The following is a 13,636-nucleotide window of genomic DNA, read 5'->3' as shown; positions in this document are numbered from 1 at the left end:
CAGAGTTGTGTATCCAGAGTGCTGCTAAGTAGTTTTGCAATTGTGAAGGAGTAATTTAATTTTGGAGAGGGTTGAACTCCAAATCTGTGAAATGGGAATAAGGGAGGAATTCCCAGAGGGTATTTTATAATGCCAGTAAAGTGTACATCATAGTGATTGGCATAAGGTTAAGTCCTAGCCACGGATCAGTTCTTGTTGTTATTATTAGGGCTGCAACATATACCCTGGGAGAGTCTTTTTGACTTGTTCTTCAGAAAATCCATACGTGGAGATATTAAGAAACGGATTATAGCTGCGAATGGTGGCACATGCCTGAGATCCCAGCACTAGAGGCTGACGCAGGAGGATCGCCAGGAGTTGAGGCCAGCCTGGGCTACATAGGGAGACCCTGTCTCAAAAAAAAAGGAAGAATGCAGATTTTAATCATTAAAATGATACACTCAGTGTAAAAACTGAAGGTCCTGAAAGCATAATCTTTGATATTTAGGGCCTTATGTTTTAGTATTGGGAAACTCATGTGTCCATATCTGATCAAGTGAAATCTGGCTGGAAGGGTGCTTGATTATAATAATATCATATTAACCCTACTAATGTATATTACTCTTACTTTTTGTTAGCATAGATTACAATTAATTTTTTCATGTTTTCTTTGTCTCCAACATTGTGGTAAGTGCCATCTATGCGACTTTTGACCCCATCAGCAACCTTGCGCACTTAATACTCACTGTCTACATTTTACAGCTGAGGAAAGTGGAGGCCCAGCACTGGAGGATTCACCCAGATTACCCCACGTCTGTAGACACACTGCAACCCTGGCTTTGGATAATGGAACCCAGCCTCGGCCCAGCCTTCTAGCCACAGGGAGGTGACTTTTGCCCACCCTGGTTAGAGACTGGCTTCACCTCCTTCCCTAGTGAGAGCAACTTTCACTTCTCCAGGGAAAGTACTGCATTACCATGCTAATCACCCCCCACACACACACAACAAAATTAACTCTGTTTGGTTCTAAATAAGAACAAAAGAACCTTTAGAATCTGGAGTACAGGATCAGAAAAGTCAGGAAATTCAGTACAGGGTTCTGCCACCTCTTGGCCTCTTCTATAGGTCTGATGGGGCCCAGTTGGCAGGCAGAGCCCCCTCTGGCCCTTCCTTGACCGAAGGCAAGGCTGTAATGGTCCCCTTAATGGTCCTCAGCATCTTTTAGGGAAAAACTGGCTCCCCAGATGTCTAGAGCTCTGTCTTTTCTAGTTCTCTTGCTTAGGGTCATTTGCATGAGAAGGGATTGCTTTGTGCAAAGTTGGCTGGCTTGTCCTTGATCCACGTTTAGTCCCCCAAGTATTTGGGCTGGGTTGCTAGGCAGATATGATCCTGGCTTGCAAATAAGCTCCCCACATTTACCAGCCTGTGAGAACTCCAAATTTGGGTGAGTCCCTTGAAAGGAATCTGGTCTGGAATGCAGAGGGGAGGGTCCAGCAAGCTTGCTTTTGGCTGCTGGGTCTTCAGGGCAGCTGCAGAAGAGGGGAGTTACGTGGAGGGCTTCTAGGGGAGGCTTCCATCATTCACCTTTCCAGCCTCCTTCTTCCTGTCTCTCTCCCTTTCAGCTGAGGGCCTGTGTTCTAGGCAAGAGGCTTATAATCAGTTGAAGTGCATTCTTGTTTTAAAACTTTAATGGCAACTGGGTGCAATGGTTCGTGCCTGTAATCCCAGGGACTCGGGAGGCTGAGGCAGGAGGATCCAAGTTTGAGGCCACTTTAGGCGATTTAGTGAGACCCTGCTCAAAATAAAATCTAAAGAAGTCTGTGGGGGAATACAGCTCCATGCTAGAGCACTTGCCTGCTGTGAGGCCCTCTATCGGATCCCTGGTACTCCAAAACAAAATGAAAAAACAAGTTTAATGTCTGTTTCTCTAGTTGGCAGAAAACCTTAATGAATTATTACCTAAGAACGTTTTCAGAGAACAGATGGTCTGGGCAGATGTGCTGGGTTAATCTTGTGGCTAAGTACCCCTTCACCCCCACTTCACAGGTTTGTAGGAGGGCAGGCCTTGGGGAACCGTGAAGATTTGTCAAGGGGTTCCAACTGCAGCCATCTTTGATGATCATGACAATGATGACGATGACAGTGATACCTCTCGTGTTGTGATGATGCCTGAGTGACTGTGAGGGACCCAGCACTGTATATGGTCTTCCAGGAGGCTCCAGGAGTGGCACAAAGCTGTGCCCTGGGTGCTGGGGGACAGAAGAGATGGAGACCAGTGAAGTCCAGATGGGGCAGGGAGGAACTTGGGAGGACTGGTAGGAGGTGGTGAGCTGATAAAGGTGCACAGCCTGAAAAAGACAGGAGTGGGTGGGGACAGGTCACACAACAGTGGAGGCCTTAGTGATCTACATGCTCTCACCCCGTGACTGTTCCAGCAGTGTCCATGACGCGCCACTGGGTGTGTCTCATTCATTCTGGAGTAGTTTTTATTTGACCTCAACACTGAATTTCATTCTCCAACTTCGCAGTCTTCATATTTTGCTACTCTCCTCTGTTTTGCCATCCTCTTACTGCTTAAAAAGTAAGAAAGTAACAATAGAAAGAAAACATTGCCATAGGGAGGCTTCTATCAAGGATCTCAAGCCTATTGCAAAAGTCCTGAAAAACAAGCTGGAATTCTTAGAACACAGTCACGTTTACAATGTTATATTTAGGGGGGAAAAAACCCCCAAAAGCAACAACAAAAAAACCCTTGTGTCGTATTGAACTTTAAGATGCAGTTGTGGGCCATGAAATCTAATTGGAAATGTTTGAAGTGTTCTGTATAAAAGCACTGTTTTTTTTTGTTTTGACACTCCTCCCTCTTTTTCGTGGTACTGGGGATTGAGCCTACAAAAAAAAATTGTGACTCTTCCGTCTCAGCCCCCCAAGAAGCTGGAATTATAGGCATGTGACACCACACTGAGCCTAACTACTGGCTTCTGCCCTGGTGAAATCAACCTTCTTTGGACAGTTGTTGCCAAGGACTTCCCCCATCTTGTCTAAACATGTACTGCCATTCCTTGGAACAACAGGCAAGATGGAATCCCCTTTTTAACCCTTAGGACTAGGGCATCTGTCCACTTCTAGATGGCTAGAGGAGAATGCAAAAAAGCTAGCAGGCTGCTGATCAGATTGTGTTGTGGCCAAGAGGCCAGGAGGGGCTGTGCCGTGGGGTGGTTGGTGGCAGCTCCTGTCTCCCAGCAGGCCTGGGAGCAGAGGGCCACATCCACCCTTCTGCCCGTGCTGTGCTCACCCACTGCCCACTTGAGAGTTCTGCTGAATGCAGCTGCCTCCTAGGCCACAAAACCGCATCCCAGAGGATGCGGTCCCCTCGATCCAAGTGTTTACTGTCTACTTCAGATGGCAGGATGTGTGTGATTGTTACCTATAGAGGCCTTCCATCAAGTGGCATTTTACAAGTGGGAATCACAAGTGCATGTCTCCAAGGAGGATCTTCGAAAGGGCATCTGAGGTTAGGGAAGTGATGTATTGAAGTTGGGTTTTCAGGGTGAGGCCGAACCAGCCGGGCTGCAATTGTTCACGGTAAATGCACTCATTCAAATATTGATTAAACTCTCTCCAGGCAAGGTACTGGAATTAGGCAGTGCATAAAACACACAACCGTTCCACCTTTATGGCGTTTAAGTCCTAGAGTTACAGATCTTTTTGGAAGTGTCAGACAAGTATAGTGCTTTTGAATGTTCCTGATACTGAGATGCAGTTGGCATCAGTGAAAGGAAGATTCCCCTCCCACCCACCTTACCTTTTGATCTCATAGGTATTGTCCAAAACCAAATCTACTGGAAGGCAGTGTATGCCATAGTGCTTGCTGTCTCCAGAGTCTGCCCATCTCAGCTTTAGCCAAGATGATGCAGCTGGCTACGGAATTGTGTAATGAGGAACCCAGTTTGGAACTTGGTGAAATCTGGTGCAAACCAAAATGACTCTTCATTTTCCCTGTGGTGTTGTTTGTGACTGGTATTTGTAGCTTCTACCTTCTCTGGAGTCAGAATCCAATAGCCAGACACGCCGACAAACTGGCAAAGCTTCTGCCAATAGCTGCAGGGAGCCCAGATTTTGCCATCTGTATGCAGACTACTTTTGTTTAATATTAATTTTAGTAAACCTTGAGCTTGTGTGGCACTTTTTCAAAGTGTTCCCTTATTTGTTATCTCTAATCCTCAAAGCAGTGGAGAGCTGGAGTAATAATAGCCAACATTTCTCAGCACTTACTGAGAATTCGTGTTGGCTTATTTCATTCTCACATAGCGTTTTGTGTTGAGGAACTTTACTGGGCCTCTGTTTTTTAGGTAAATAAGGAAACCAAGACAAACAGATTGTACAACTTACCCAATGTCAACACAATTAGCAAGTGATGTTCTGGACCCACATTCTTCTGGAAAAATGCCAACAACATCCCCAAAATCAATTCCTCTAAAGACAAATTTCCCAATAACTGCTTCACTGAATTAACAGCCCCCCCCCCCCCCGAACTTTTGGTTTTAACTCTACTTTTGAGGAGTTTTTTCTTTTGTTTTGCTGTGCTGGGGATTGAACCTAGGGCCTTCACACTGACCTACATCCCCAGCCCCCATCCACTTCCTTTTTAAATTTTGAGACAGGGTCTCACTAAATTGCTCAGGGTGGGCTTGAACTTGCAATCCTTCTGCCACTGGCCATGAAGTAGCTGGAATGACAAGTGTGCACTACAGAAACCCTGCTTTTGCTTCTACCTCAGCTCACCTAAAACCTTAGTGTGCTCAGGATGCCATAACAGAATACGATAGACTGCATGGCTCAAGGAACAGAAATTTATTTCTCATAGCTCTGGATGTTGGAAATTGAAGACCAAGGTGCCAACTGATTTGGTCCCTTATGAGGCCTCTCTTCCTGGCTGTCTAGATGACCACCTTCTGGCCATCCTCCTCTGATAGAGAGAAAATAGGTGCTCTTATGTCTCTTCATTAACGCAGCCTTGAGCATGGAATGAACCCTGATTATGCCCCGAAAGGCCCATCTCCAGGTACCCTCACATTGGGATTTAGGGCTTTGACATACACGTTTTGGGGGGTACACAAACCTTCTGTGTATAACAGAATCAAATACATTTCATTGCAGAGGTGGAACAGATCTGGGGCAAGGATAAATAAATCCATAAAAATAAAAAAGATAGTACAGAGCACTTAAGAGAAAGTTCCCTTTTCTCATACAAAAATGACAGGAAAAAAATAAAACTACAGGAATCACTGACCAAGCTTAATACGATATGGAAAAAAATTAAACCCATATCTGATCTCACTTCTAGATCTACAAACCAGTTTGCAAGGAAAACCGGAAGTCCAGAGAACATTTTAAATGACACCATAGGGGATGTAGTCCACTGAACCCAACTTTAGAAATTTTATATGACAACTCATTTTATTTGCACATATATTGCTGGCAAAATGACAGGGGGAATGTATCAGTGAGAAGAGACAGGAACCAAATACAGTATATGGTAGCTGGTTTGGCTCCTGATGGAATAAAACAACTACTTTAAAAAAATTAAGAGACAGTAGGGGATGTTTGAACACTGATTGGATTTTTGGTAACACTGTACAAGAAAATATGAATGGGATTGTAGTTGTAGTTAAAAAAAAGCAATGTTGGGCCGGGGATTTATCTCAGTGTTGCTGCACTTGCCTCACAAGTGCAAGGTCCTGAGTTCCATCCCTGGTACCAAAAAAAAAAAAAAAAAAAGAAAAGAAAAGAAAAAAAAAACCTGAAATCTTAGCTGGGTGTTGTGGCTATATTTTAGCTGGCTATATTCCCAGTCTTTGAGGCTGAGGCAGGAGGATTGCAAGTTTGAGGCCGGCATGGGCAATTTAGGGACTTGGTGAGATCCTTTTTTAAAGTAAAAAAATAAAAATAAAAATAAGGCTAATGGTATAATGTAGTGCAAAGGCCCTAAGTTTAGTCCCCAGTACTGCAACAAACAAATGAAAAACAAAACAAAAAGAAATGTTAAGTTGATGTGGTAGTGCACACTTACAATGCCCTAGGAGATTAAGGCAGGAGGATTGCAAAAAGCCAAGACCGGGAAATTTATTGAGACCTTTTCTCAAAATAAAAAGGGCTGGGGATATAAAATAAAAAGGGTCTGGCATGTATGAAGCTCTGAGTTCAAACTTCAGTGTCCAAAAGAAAAGAAAAAGAAAGAATTTTTATTTTTTAGAGAACCACATCGTAATATTTTTGGGTGAAATTCTGTGATATCTTGTTTTGCTTCAAAATTAATCTAGTATGTGTGGACGTCTCAGTCAGACTGGCCCTGTGTTGATGATTGTTGGATCCAGATGGGGGGTAGGTATGTGAAAGATTCTCAACTTTGCTTTATTTTGAGACACTGTGTGGCTTAGGCTGGCCTTGTACTCACACCTGCTGCCTCAGCCCCATAGGCATGGGCCTCTGTGCCACTGAGTGTCTCAACTTTGGTATGTTCAACAGCATTCATAACAAAATGCTTAATGCATAATAAGCATACGTGGTTTTATAAAAAGTCCTCAACAGTTGATAAACAGGCTCTGGGACTAGATTTCAGGTAGTTGACCTTGAACCCTTTCCCCTTGGCCACACACTCCTGGATGTTTGTTCTCAGGTAGAACAGTTTTAGAGAAGAGATGGTATTCAGAGGTGAATCTGCCGTTTTTCTGATCTACTCTCCAGGACCCACATACAATTTCTGCAGGGCAACTGGGTTTTAGATGTAGGATATGAGGCCAATCTCAGTTCTTCCAAAGTGGCTTCTTCTACATGGCTTCCTTCTGTGATATCTCAACAGGCAGTCACAGCCTAAAGCTAGAGAGGACCTCTGATGCCCTCTGTGTACAGGCTTCTTGGCATCACTGGGTTCCCAGAAGAAGCATTCCCAACAACAGGGTCTGCCTTGAGGTCTCCAAGCTTAAATAAATACAGCACTTCAGTGATCTAAGTGGAATTGCACTCGTGGCCTGTTGAGGAACTCTACCAAAGATGGCCAAAACTGTCCCTCTCCCTAAGGAAACAATCTTTCTATTTTGAGACAGCCCATAACGACCACACTTTAGGGTCTAGGGGCAAAAGAAGGGGCCACAGAGAGGTTTATAACATGCAGTCATTAAATAATCCTAGGTTTTCCACCCGACCTGCACCTGGACTAAGGGGAAGCAAAGTTTATGGACATCCTCACTACCTAGGTTAGGAACATGGGCTGGTGTCTGAGAGGGAGGCAGTGCCAGCTCCTTGAACTGGATGCCCTGGGTGCTTCCTCTTACTTCACCCTAGCACTGCCTCTCCCTTGGACTCACCTAGGTTGATCAAGAGACTCCTGACTCCTCAGCTTCTTCCATGGCCTCTTGCCCCTCAGCAGGCATTTTTGTGTTCTCCTCAAGGAATTCTGCTGCAGTGAACTCAGATCACGCTGTCCTTGGGCAACCCTTGAGCTCCACATCTCCCTCAACAAAAGCCTCCCCTTGGCTCTCTTACTCCACTACTTGCCCCCTCACTGTCCGTGGCTTCTCCAGTGGTTTCCTTGCTGCTGTTCACCTGGACTAGATCTTGGCCTTGCCAGTTCCTCTCCTTGGCACGCTTTCCCACATGGCTTGCTGTTGTACCCTCCTATAGATCCATAGACAAATATCACTTGTCCCTGACCACTGTTTTTAACTTTGCACCTGTCTGCCTCACACTCTTGAGCCCCTTCCTGCTTTGATTTTTTTCCCCTTGTGGTACTCACATTTATTTCATTTCTCTACCTTCCCCCTAAAAAGAAAAGTGGCAGGACGGCAGAGATCTTTGTCTGTTTTGATCACAGCTGTATGTATAGTCCCTGGATTAAGGCCTGTCCCCAGTACACATTTGGTGGACCTTTGACCAAATGCATGGGGGAATCATTTTAGAACACACGTGGGCTGCTGGTGCCTAAGGCCCCTCCGGGCCTGGCCGCTGCCACATGACTCCTGGTGCCTTGCCAGCACACAGACTGTGTTCTGTTTTGGCAGGTAGAACAGCAGGACTCTGCAACCAGAGAATCACTCCCCTGATCCTTTGTCCCTTTTGGCCTCAGCTCATCAGAAGCTTTTGTCTCTGGAAAACCAACAAAGCCCTCTGCCAGAAAGGTCTGCCCAACCTCCTTGTTGTTTCAGCTGTTTTCAGGGTTCTCTAGGAGGATGCTTGGCCTCGGGGAGGTCAGTAGGGAGCCAGGGTCAGGTGATGGAGTGAGTAGCTCAGGAAACCCACAGCCTTCCAGCCTGGGGCTACTCAGACACTGCTTAGCAGATCTCCATCTTGCCTTGCCCCATTCTTTCCAGCCTTCCTGTCTGTGAGATAAACAAGCCTGGAAACTGAGGAAGGTCAAGGTTTAGCACCCTGAGAAAACCTGCTTTAAAAAAAGGATCCAGGGATAGAGAGGTAGCTTAATGGTAAAGTGCCTGCTTAGCGTGCACGAGCCCTGGGTTCAATCCCAAGCACCACAAAAAATGAGATACGACAGGGGTCAGAGGGAAGAGCAGTAATCACTGTTAAAGCTGATTGGCAACTAAAGTTTGCTGCCTGAGGAGCATGGAGATATGGGGTTGGGGTGGTGATACCCCAAGCTTAGTGAGCCCAAGCTCAGCAAGGATCTATCACAGTCAACTACATTCTGGTGAAACAGCCTGGCATTCATAGTGGAATGTATTGATTAAGGTGGTCAGGTACCTTCTACACCAGTAGAAGCAAGAGTGAGTGCTTAACTTGCCAGACTTCCTCCTTTTCTTCCCTAGCCTTGAATTAATGCTCCTTGCCTCTGTCTATTGTCTGAAAGTAATTCATAAGAGTTGGGAAAATGTATCTGATATGGTCCCAGAGCAGCCAGTGGTAGTTTCTTCAGAGCAACTAAGCTTAAAGTCTAAGCTTAGATCTTAAAGGAAGGTTACAGGTTGAAGTCCATCCACTCAATATCTGATTTGCCATTTTCTTTCAGTTAAACAAACAAACAAATGAACAAATAATAAATAAGCAGGAAAGGATTAAATGTCTCCTCCGAGGCTTGAGTGTGAAGAGTAATGAAATGGTACACTGACTTATTCCTATTCTATGAAAATGTTAAATACAGTGTTAATGATTCTCTTTGTAAATCCTCAAAGGAATGTTTTATTGTGGAACATCAAAGAAAAATAATCTATTTATGTTCCCACCTTAATTTTAGCTTCTTTCTTAAGTGAACTCCCTCCCTCCACCCGAATTCTTGCACATCGGGTCATTCTGAAATGGATTATTGATGAGTAATGAGGCCACTCTTGCGTTCTAAACTAAGCAGCTTTAGGAAGAAAAGCCTCCTAGGACTGTTGTTCATGGTCAGAAGCCAGTAGAATGAGGCTGGGAATTAAGCAGCAGGTGAACAAGTATTTGCTAAGCACCCTACTTGTGCAAGAGTCTTCCAGAAAGGAAGAAGTCTTTGGAGCCTCCACATCAACAAATACCAGTTGAATCTAATTGAGTTTGAAATAACTCTCCTTTGGAAAGTGGAAGAATTTGTATTTCTGAACAATTGATTCATTGGCTTCCAGATTACCATAACTGTTTACTTGGACTGCCTTTTATTTTGATTAGAGAACTGCCCATGGTTTTGATTTTACTTAGGTTTTTCAGAATCTACATACAACAGCCACCTCCATCCACTTGAGCTGTCCACTGGATTAGCATGTGACATAACCCCAGCTCTAGTGGTGTCTTTGTACATCACAAATTGTTCTTTTTAATCCCTTTCGTGGGCTGGGTTTTTGTTTGTCCAGAATTTCAGCACTGTCTCTGATCAAGGCTTTTAAGTGAACTAGGGGTGATTGGCTGTATTCCTGGTTCTATTTGGAATCTGTAGCTGAAAGTCTCACCTTCATTCCTGTCTTTCAAAACTCAGCCTGATATGTTGCTTCTATGTTTGTCCACCAAAGCTGAGTCATCTCCAGTTAGGCTAAGCAGTTTCCTTTGTCTTCCAGGCTCAGAGGCACGGTGTTTTTGTTTTGCGGAACTTTGTGCTATTCCAAGAGTGATCAGAGGACCAGTGGGGTACACCTCTTCTGGAAGCTTGTTAGAAATACAGATCCCAAATACCAGCCCTACTCCGAAATCTGCATGTCAGTAAACATAAAATACCCAGCTAATTCGTGTGTACATCCAAGTGTGAGAAGCACTGGCTGAACGTGTCTTTAGATTTAGATTTTTTTTTTTCTGTGTGGTGTTGGAGATCAAACCCAGGGCCTCACATATGCTGGCCAAGTGCTCTGTACCACTGAACTATGTCCTTAGTGCTAGGTTTTCTTACTCAAAATTGCATAATTAGGATGTGAAAGGGACACATTTCCACTATTTTTTTTTCCTTTTCTGTAGTACTAGGGATTGAACTCAGGGAGCACTATGCTACATCCCTGGCCTTTTTTATTTTATTATGAGACAAAGTCTTGCTAAGTTGCTTAGGCTGCCCTCGAATTTGTAATCCTCCTTCCTACACTTGATCTTAGCCAAAAGGCTGAGAAGCAATGTATTTTTTTTTCTCTTGGGTACTGGGGATCGAACTCAGGACCTTGTGCTTGCAAGGCAGGTGGCAGAACCACTGAGCTAAATCCCCAGGCCCTGAGAAGCAATGTATAATCCTCCTTCCTCCCTAATAGCTGGGATTACAGGTATATGCCACCATATCCAACCTCCATTAATTTTATTTTTGGCAGTACTGGGGATTGAACCCAGGGCTTTGGCACTGAATTATAGCCCAAGCCCTTTATTTTATTTTTTATTTTTGATACAGGGTTTTGCCATTTTGCCTAGGCTGGGCCCAAATTTGTGATCCTCCTGCTTGAGCCTCCCAGTGTGCTGGGATTACAGGTGTATGCCATCATACCTGGCTTCCATTAGCTTTTTTTTCTAACATTTAACTATGAAAGTCAGAAGCACAGCAAAATCAACAGCATTTTACAATGAATAGCCATATATTCTCCACCTAGATTCTATTATTAACTTTCTTTTCACATTTCCTTTTCCGCCAAAATTTCTATGAAGAATTTTATATAAAGATATTGGGTTAGCATGACTGTTGCAAAGAATTGTGTCCTGGTAATATGGATCATCCTTTTTTTTGAGAATTATCAGTGACTTTGATAAGTTGTGGTTAATTGCAGGATTTCGTGTGAATCATAAATGTGGTGATAGGAGCAGAGGAATACTGCGATTTAGCAGAGTTGGGGACTGATCCCTGTCCCACCCACAATTCTGAGCCTTAATATCCTCATCTATACCAGGTGTGGGTTGAGAGAGGTCATCTCAGATGTGACTTCCAACCCTGTAACTATAGATCCATTGCAAATATTATCATCACTCTCTTTCAGGTGGAAGAAACAGGGATCAGTTAAATATTCGAATAAGAAGGAAAACATCTGTTGGCATGGGAAAGTGATTATTTCCTAAGTTACTGGCTAAAACACAGCTGCAATGACAGTTTTAACTCTGTTTTCTTGTTAATTTTTGTTCTTTCAGGAAACCTTTGGGAAACCTCAACCATCTGGAAGTCAGAAACTCATTTGGGGCTGGCTGCGGCTTCTAGAACATCCAGGTGTTCTGCAGGTGCAAGAGTTTATCCCACAGTCACCAGATCGAGTCCCAGACAGCTGCAAGGCTTGTGATGTGGCCTGAACAGCCTTAAATACAGAGGGGTCACTTGTTGAGTGGCCAGAAAGTGGTCATTGATACTATACTAACCGTGAAAACCAGCTGGTTGTCTTGTTAAGCTTCAGTGGGGAAACATTTCCCATAGAAGGACAAACCAAGTTAGAGGTTGCAAGTTTCCTGACTCTCTTGCATTAGATTTGCAGATGGAGGCTTCATTTCTGTAGTCTCTGCCATACCTGTAGCCGTCATCACTGCCAACAGCATGTTCTTGCAAGCTTCTCTCCATCTCCCCAGGGACTTTGGGCATTGAAAGTGAACAGAGAGAGAGAGAGGAGAGAGAGAGAGAGAGAGAGAGAGAGAGTGGGAAAAGCCTGTAGTGGACCCACCATTGCTCCAGACAACCGGAATCTTCCCCTTCCTACCATGGGCTCGATTTTTCTGAAGGTTTTGTTGGTGGGAGTGAGTTTCTCTGGACTTCTTTATCCTCTTGTGAATTTTTGCATCAGTGGGAAAACAGCAGGTCAAAGACCAAATATTGTGATCATCTTGGCCGATGACATGGGGTGGGGTGACCTAGGAGCAAACTGGGCAGAAACCAAGGACACTGCCAACCTTGATAAGATGGCTTCAGAAGGAATGAGGTGAGTCTTGAGGATGCCAAGATGGCATCTCTTTGGATTATCATCCCAATTCTTATGGTAGGAGGGGGCACTAGAAAATACCTAAGGAGCAATTAATGGATCTCTGTTGATTTCATTAATGTATTAATTTATTTGGTTTGAAGCCAGAGCAACATCATGAAGAACTTACCCATCTATCTACTCCACCCATCCACCTACCCACTCACCCACTCATCCACCCACTCATCCATCCATCCATCCATCCATCCATCCATCCATCCACTTACCCATGCATCCATCCAACCATCCAACCATCAGATGATATTCATTTTGTGTATCTGTGTATTAGGAACTGGGAATACATAAGTGAACAAGACAAAAATTCTTGCCCTCAAGTTACTCTGGCTGGCAGAAGAGACAGTTAAAAGGAAAGTAAGAATTACAGTGGAGTCGGGCATGATGACACAGTCCTGTAATCCCAGCACTCTGGAAAGCTGAAGCAGGAAGACTGCAAATTCAAGCCCAGCCTGGGCAATTCAGGGGCTTAGTGAGAGCCTGTCTCAAAAGCAACTAAATTTAAAAAGGACTGGGGATGTAGCTCAGTGCTAAGGCCCTTGGTTCAGTCCCCAGTACTGGGGGAAAAATACTTTAGGAGTTTAAATGCCCTGAAAGGTCACCTCAGATTTTGCGTGTAGGAATTTTTTTTTCTTTTTTTAATGGAGAGGCTTAATCCAGACGTCACACTTACAAGATCCCCAAAAGGAGCTAGGTTGCAAATGCTTACAAACTTCTGCTTTCAGTGTGCAGCAGATTTGCAGGGAGATAGCAGGTCTGTCCTTTAAGCTGCCATTTGGGAGGCCTAGACCTTTTTCTTGAGCTGCACTCACCAACACACTCATTCTGAGCAGAAGATGAGGGTCTTGGGGGTCATATGCAAAGCAGTTTGGTGGGTTTTCCAATTTTTTTCTCCCCTTTATGATCATATTCTCTCCTTTGAACCTGTGACAGTGGCCAGGTGGTCAGCCCTCTGGCGGGAGGACCACATGTTTTCATTCTCTGCTTTGTTGACAGGAAAGCCGGCTTCCTGTGAGGCCTTGGATTGATTCATCGCTGGCTTCTCCCACTGCCTACCCTTGGCGGGTGGGGGAACTGTGATTTTCAGACACGAACTCTTATTGCGAAATAGGGCTGAGGTGTGACTTGAGAGAATATTGTTTCTGCTGTTGTCTTTTTGTTAGAGTATTATTTTCCTAAGACTTTGGAAACAAACTGCTACAAACTGCGTGGCTTAAAACAACATGTATCCCTTTATAGTTCAGAGGTTCACAAGTCCGAAGTCG

General features: G+C 44.3%; 1 protein-coding gene across 9 annotated transcripts in view; it reads left to right on the top strand.

The window, feature by feature from the left end:
- Arsg (arylsulfatase G) overlaps window positions 1–13,636 on the top strand; it is a 125,642-nt gene that overhangs the window by 27,249 nt on the left and 84,757 nt on the right. For 8 of the 9 annotated variants that reach the window (XM_021248620.2, XM_087208189.1, XM_087208188.1 and 5 more), the window contains one exon: window positions 11,545–12,317. In XM_021248620.2, coding sequence (XP_021104279.1) covers window positions 12,100–12,317 — 218 coding nt within the window. In that variant the 5' untranslated portion in view covers window positions 11,545–12,099. Of the gene's footprint in view, window positions 1–108; window positions 10,152–11,544; window positions 12,318–13,636 lie in introns of those variants that run through there. The other variant, XM_021248619.2, reaches the window with a different exon arrangement.

The sequence above is a fragment of the Heterocephalus glaber genome, unplaced genomic scaffold (genome assembly GCF_053883595.1).
Source record: "Heterocephalus glaber isolate CG9 unplaced genomic scaffold, H.glaber_assembly_v1.0 deba00000937, whole genome shotgun sequence".
Taxonomy (NCBI): domain Eukaryota; kingdom Metazoa; phylum Chordata; class Mammalia; order Rodentia; family Bathyergidae; genus Heterocephalus; species Heterocephalus glaber.
This window is presented reverse-complemented; position numbering and strand designations above follow the sequence as displayed.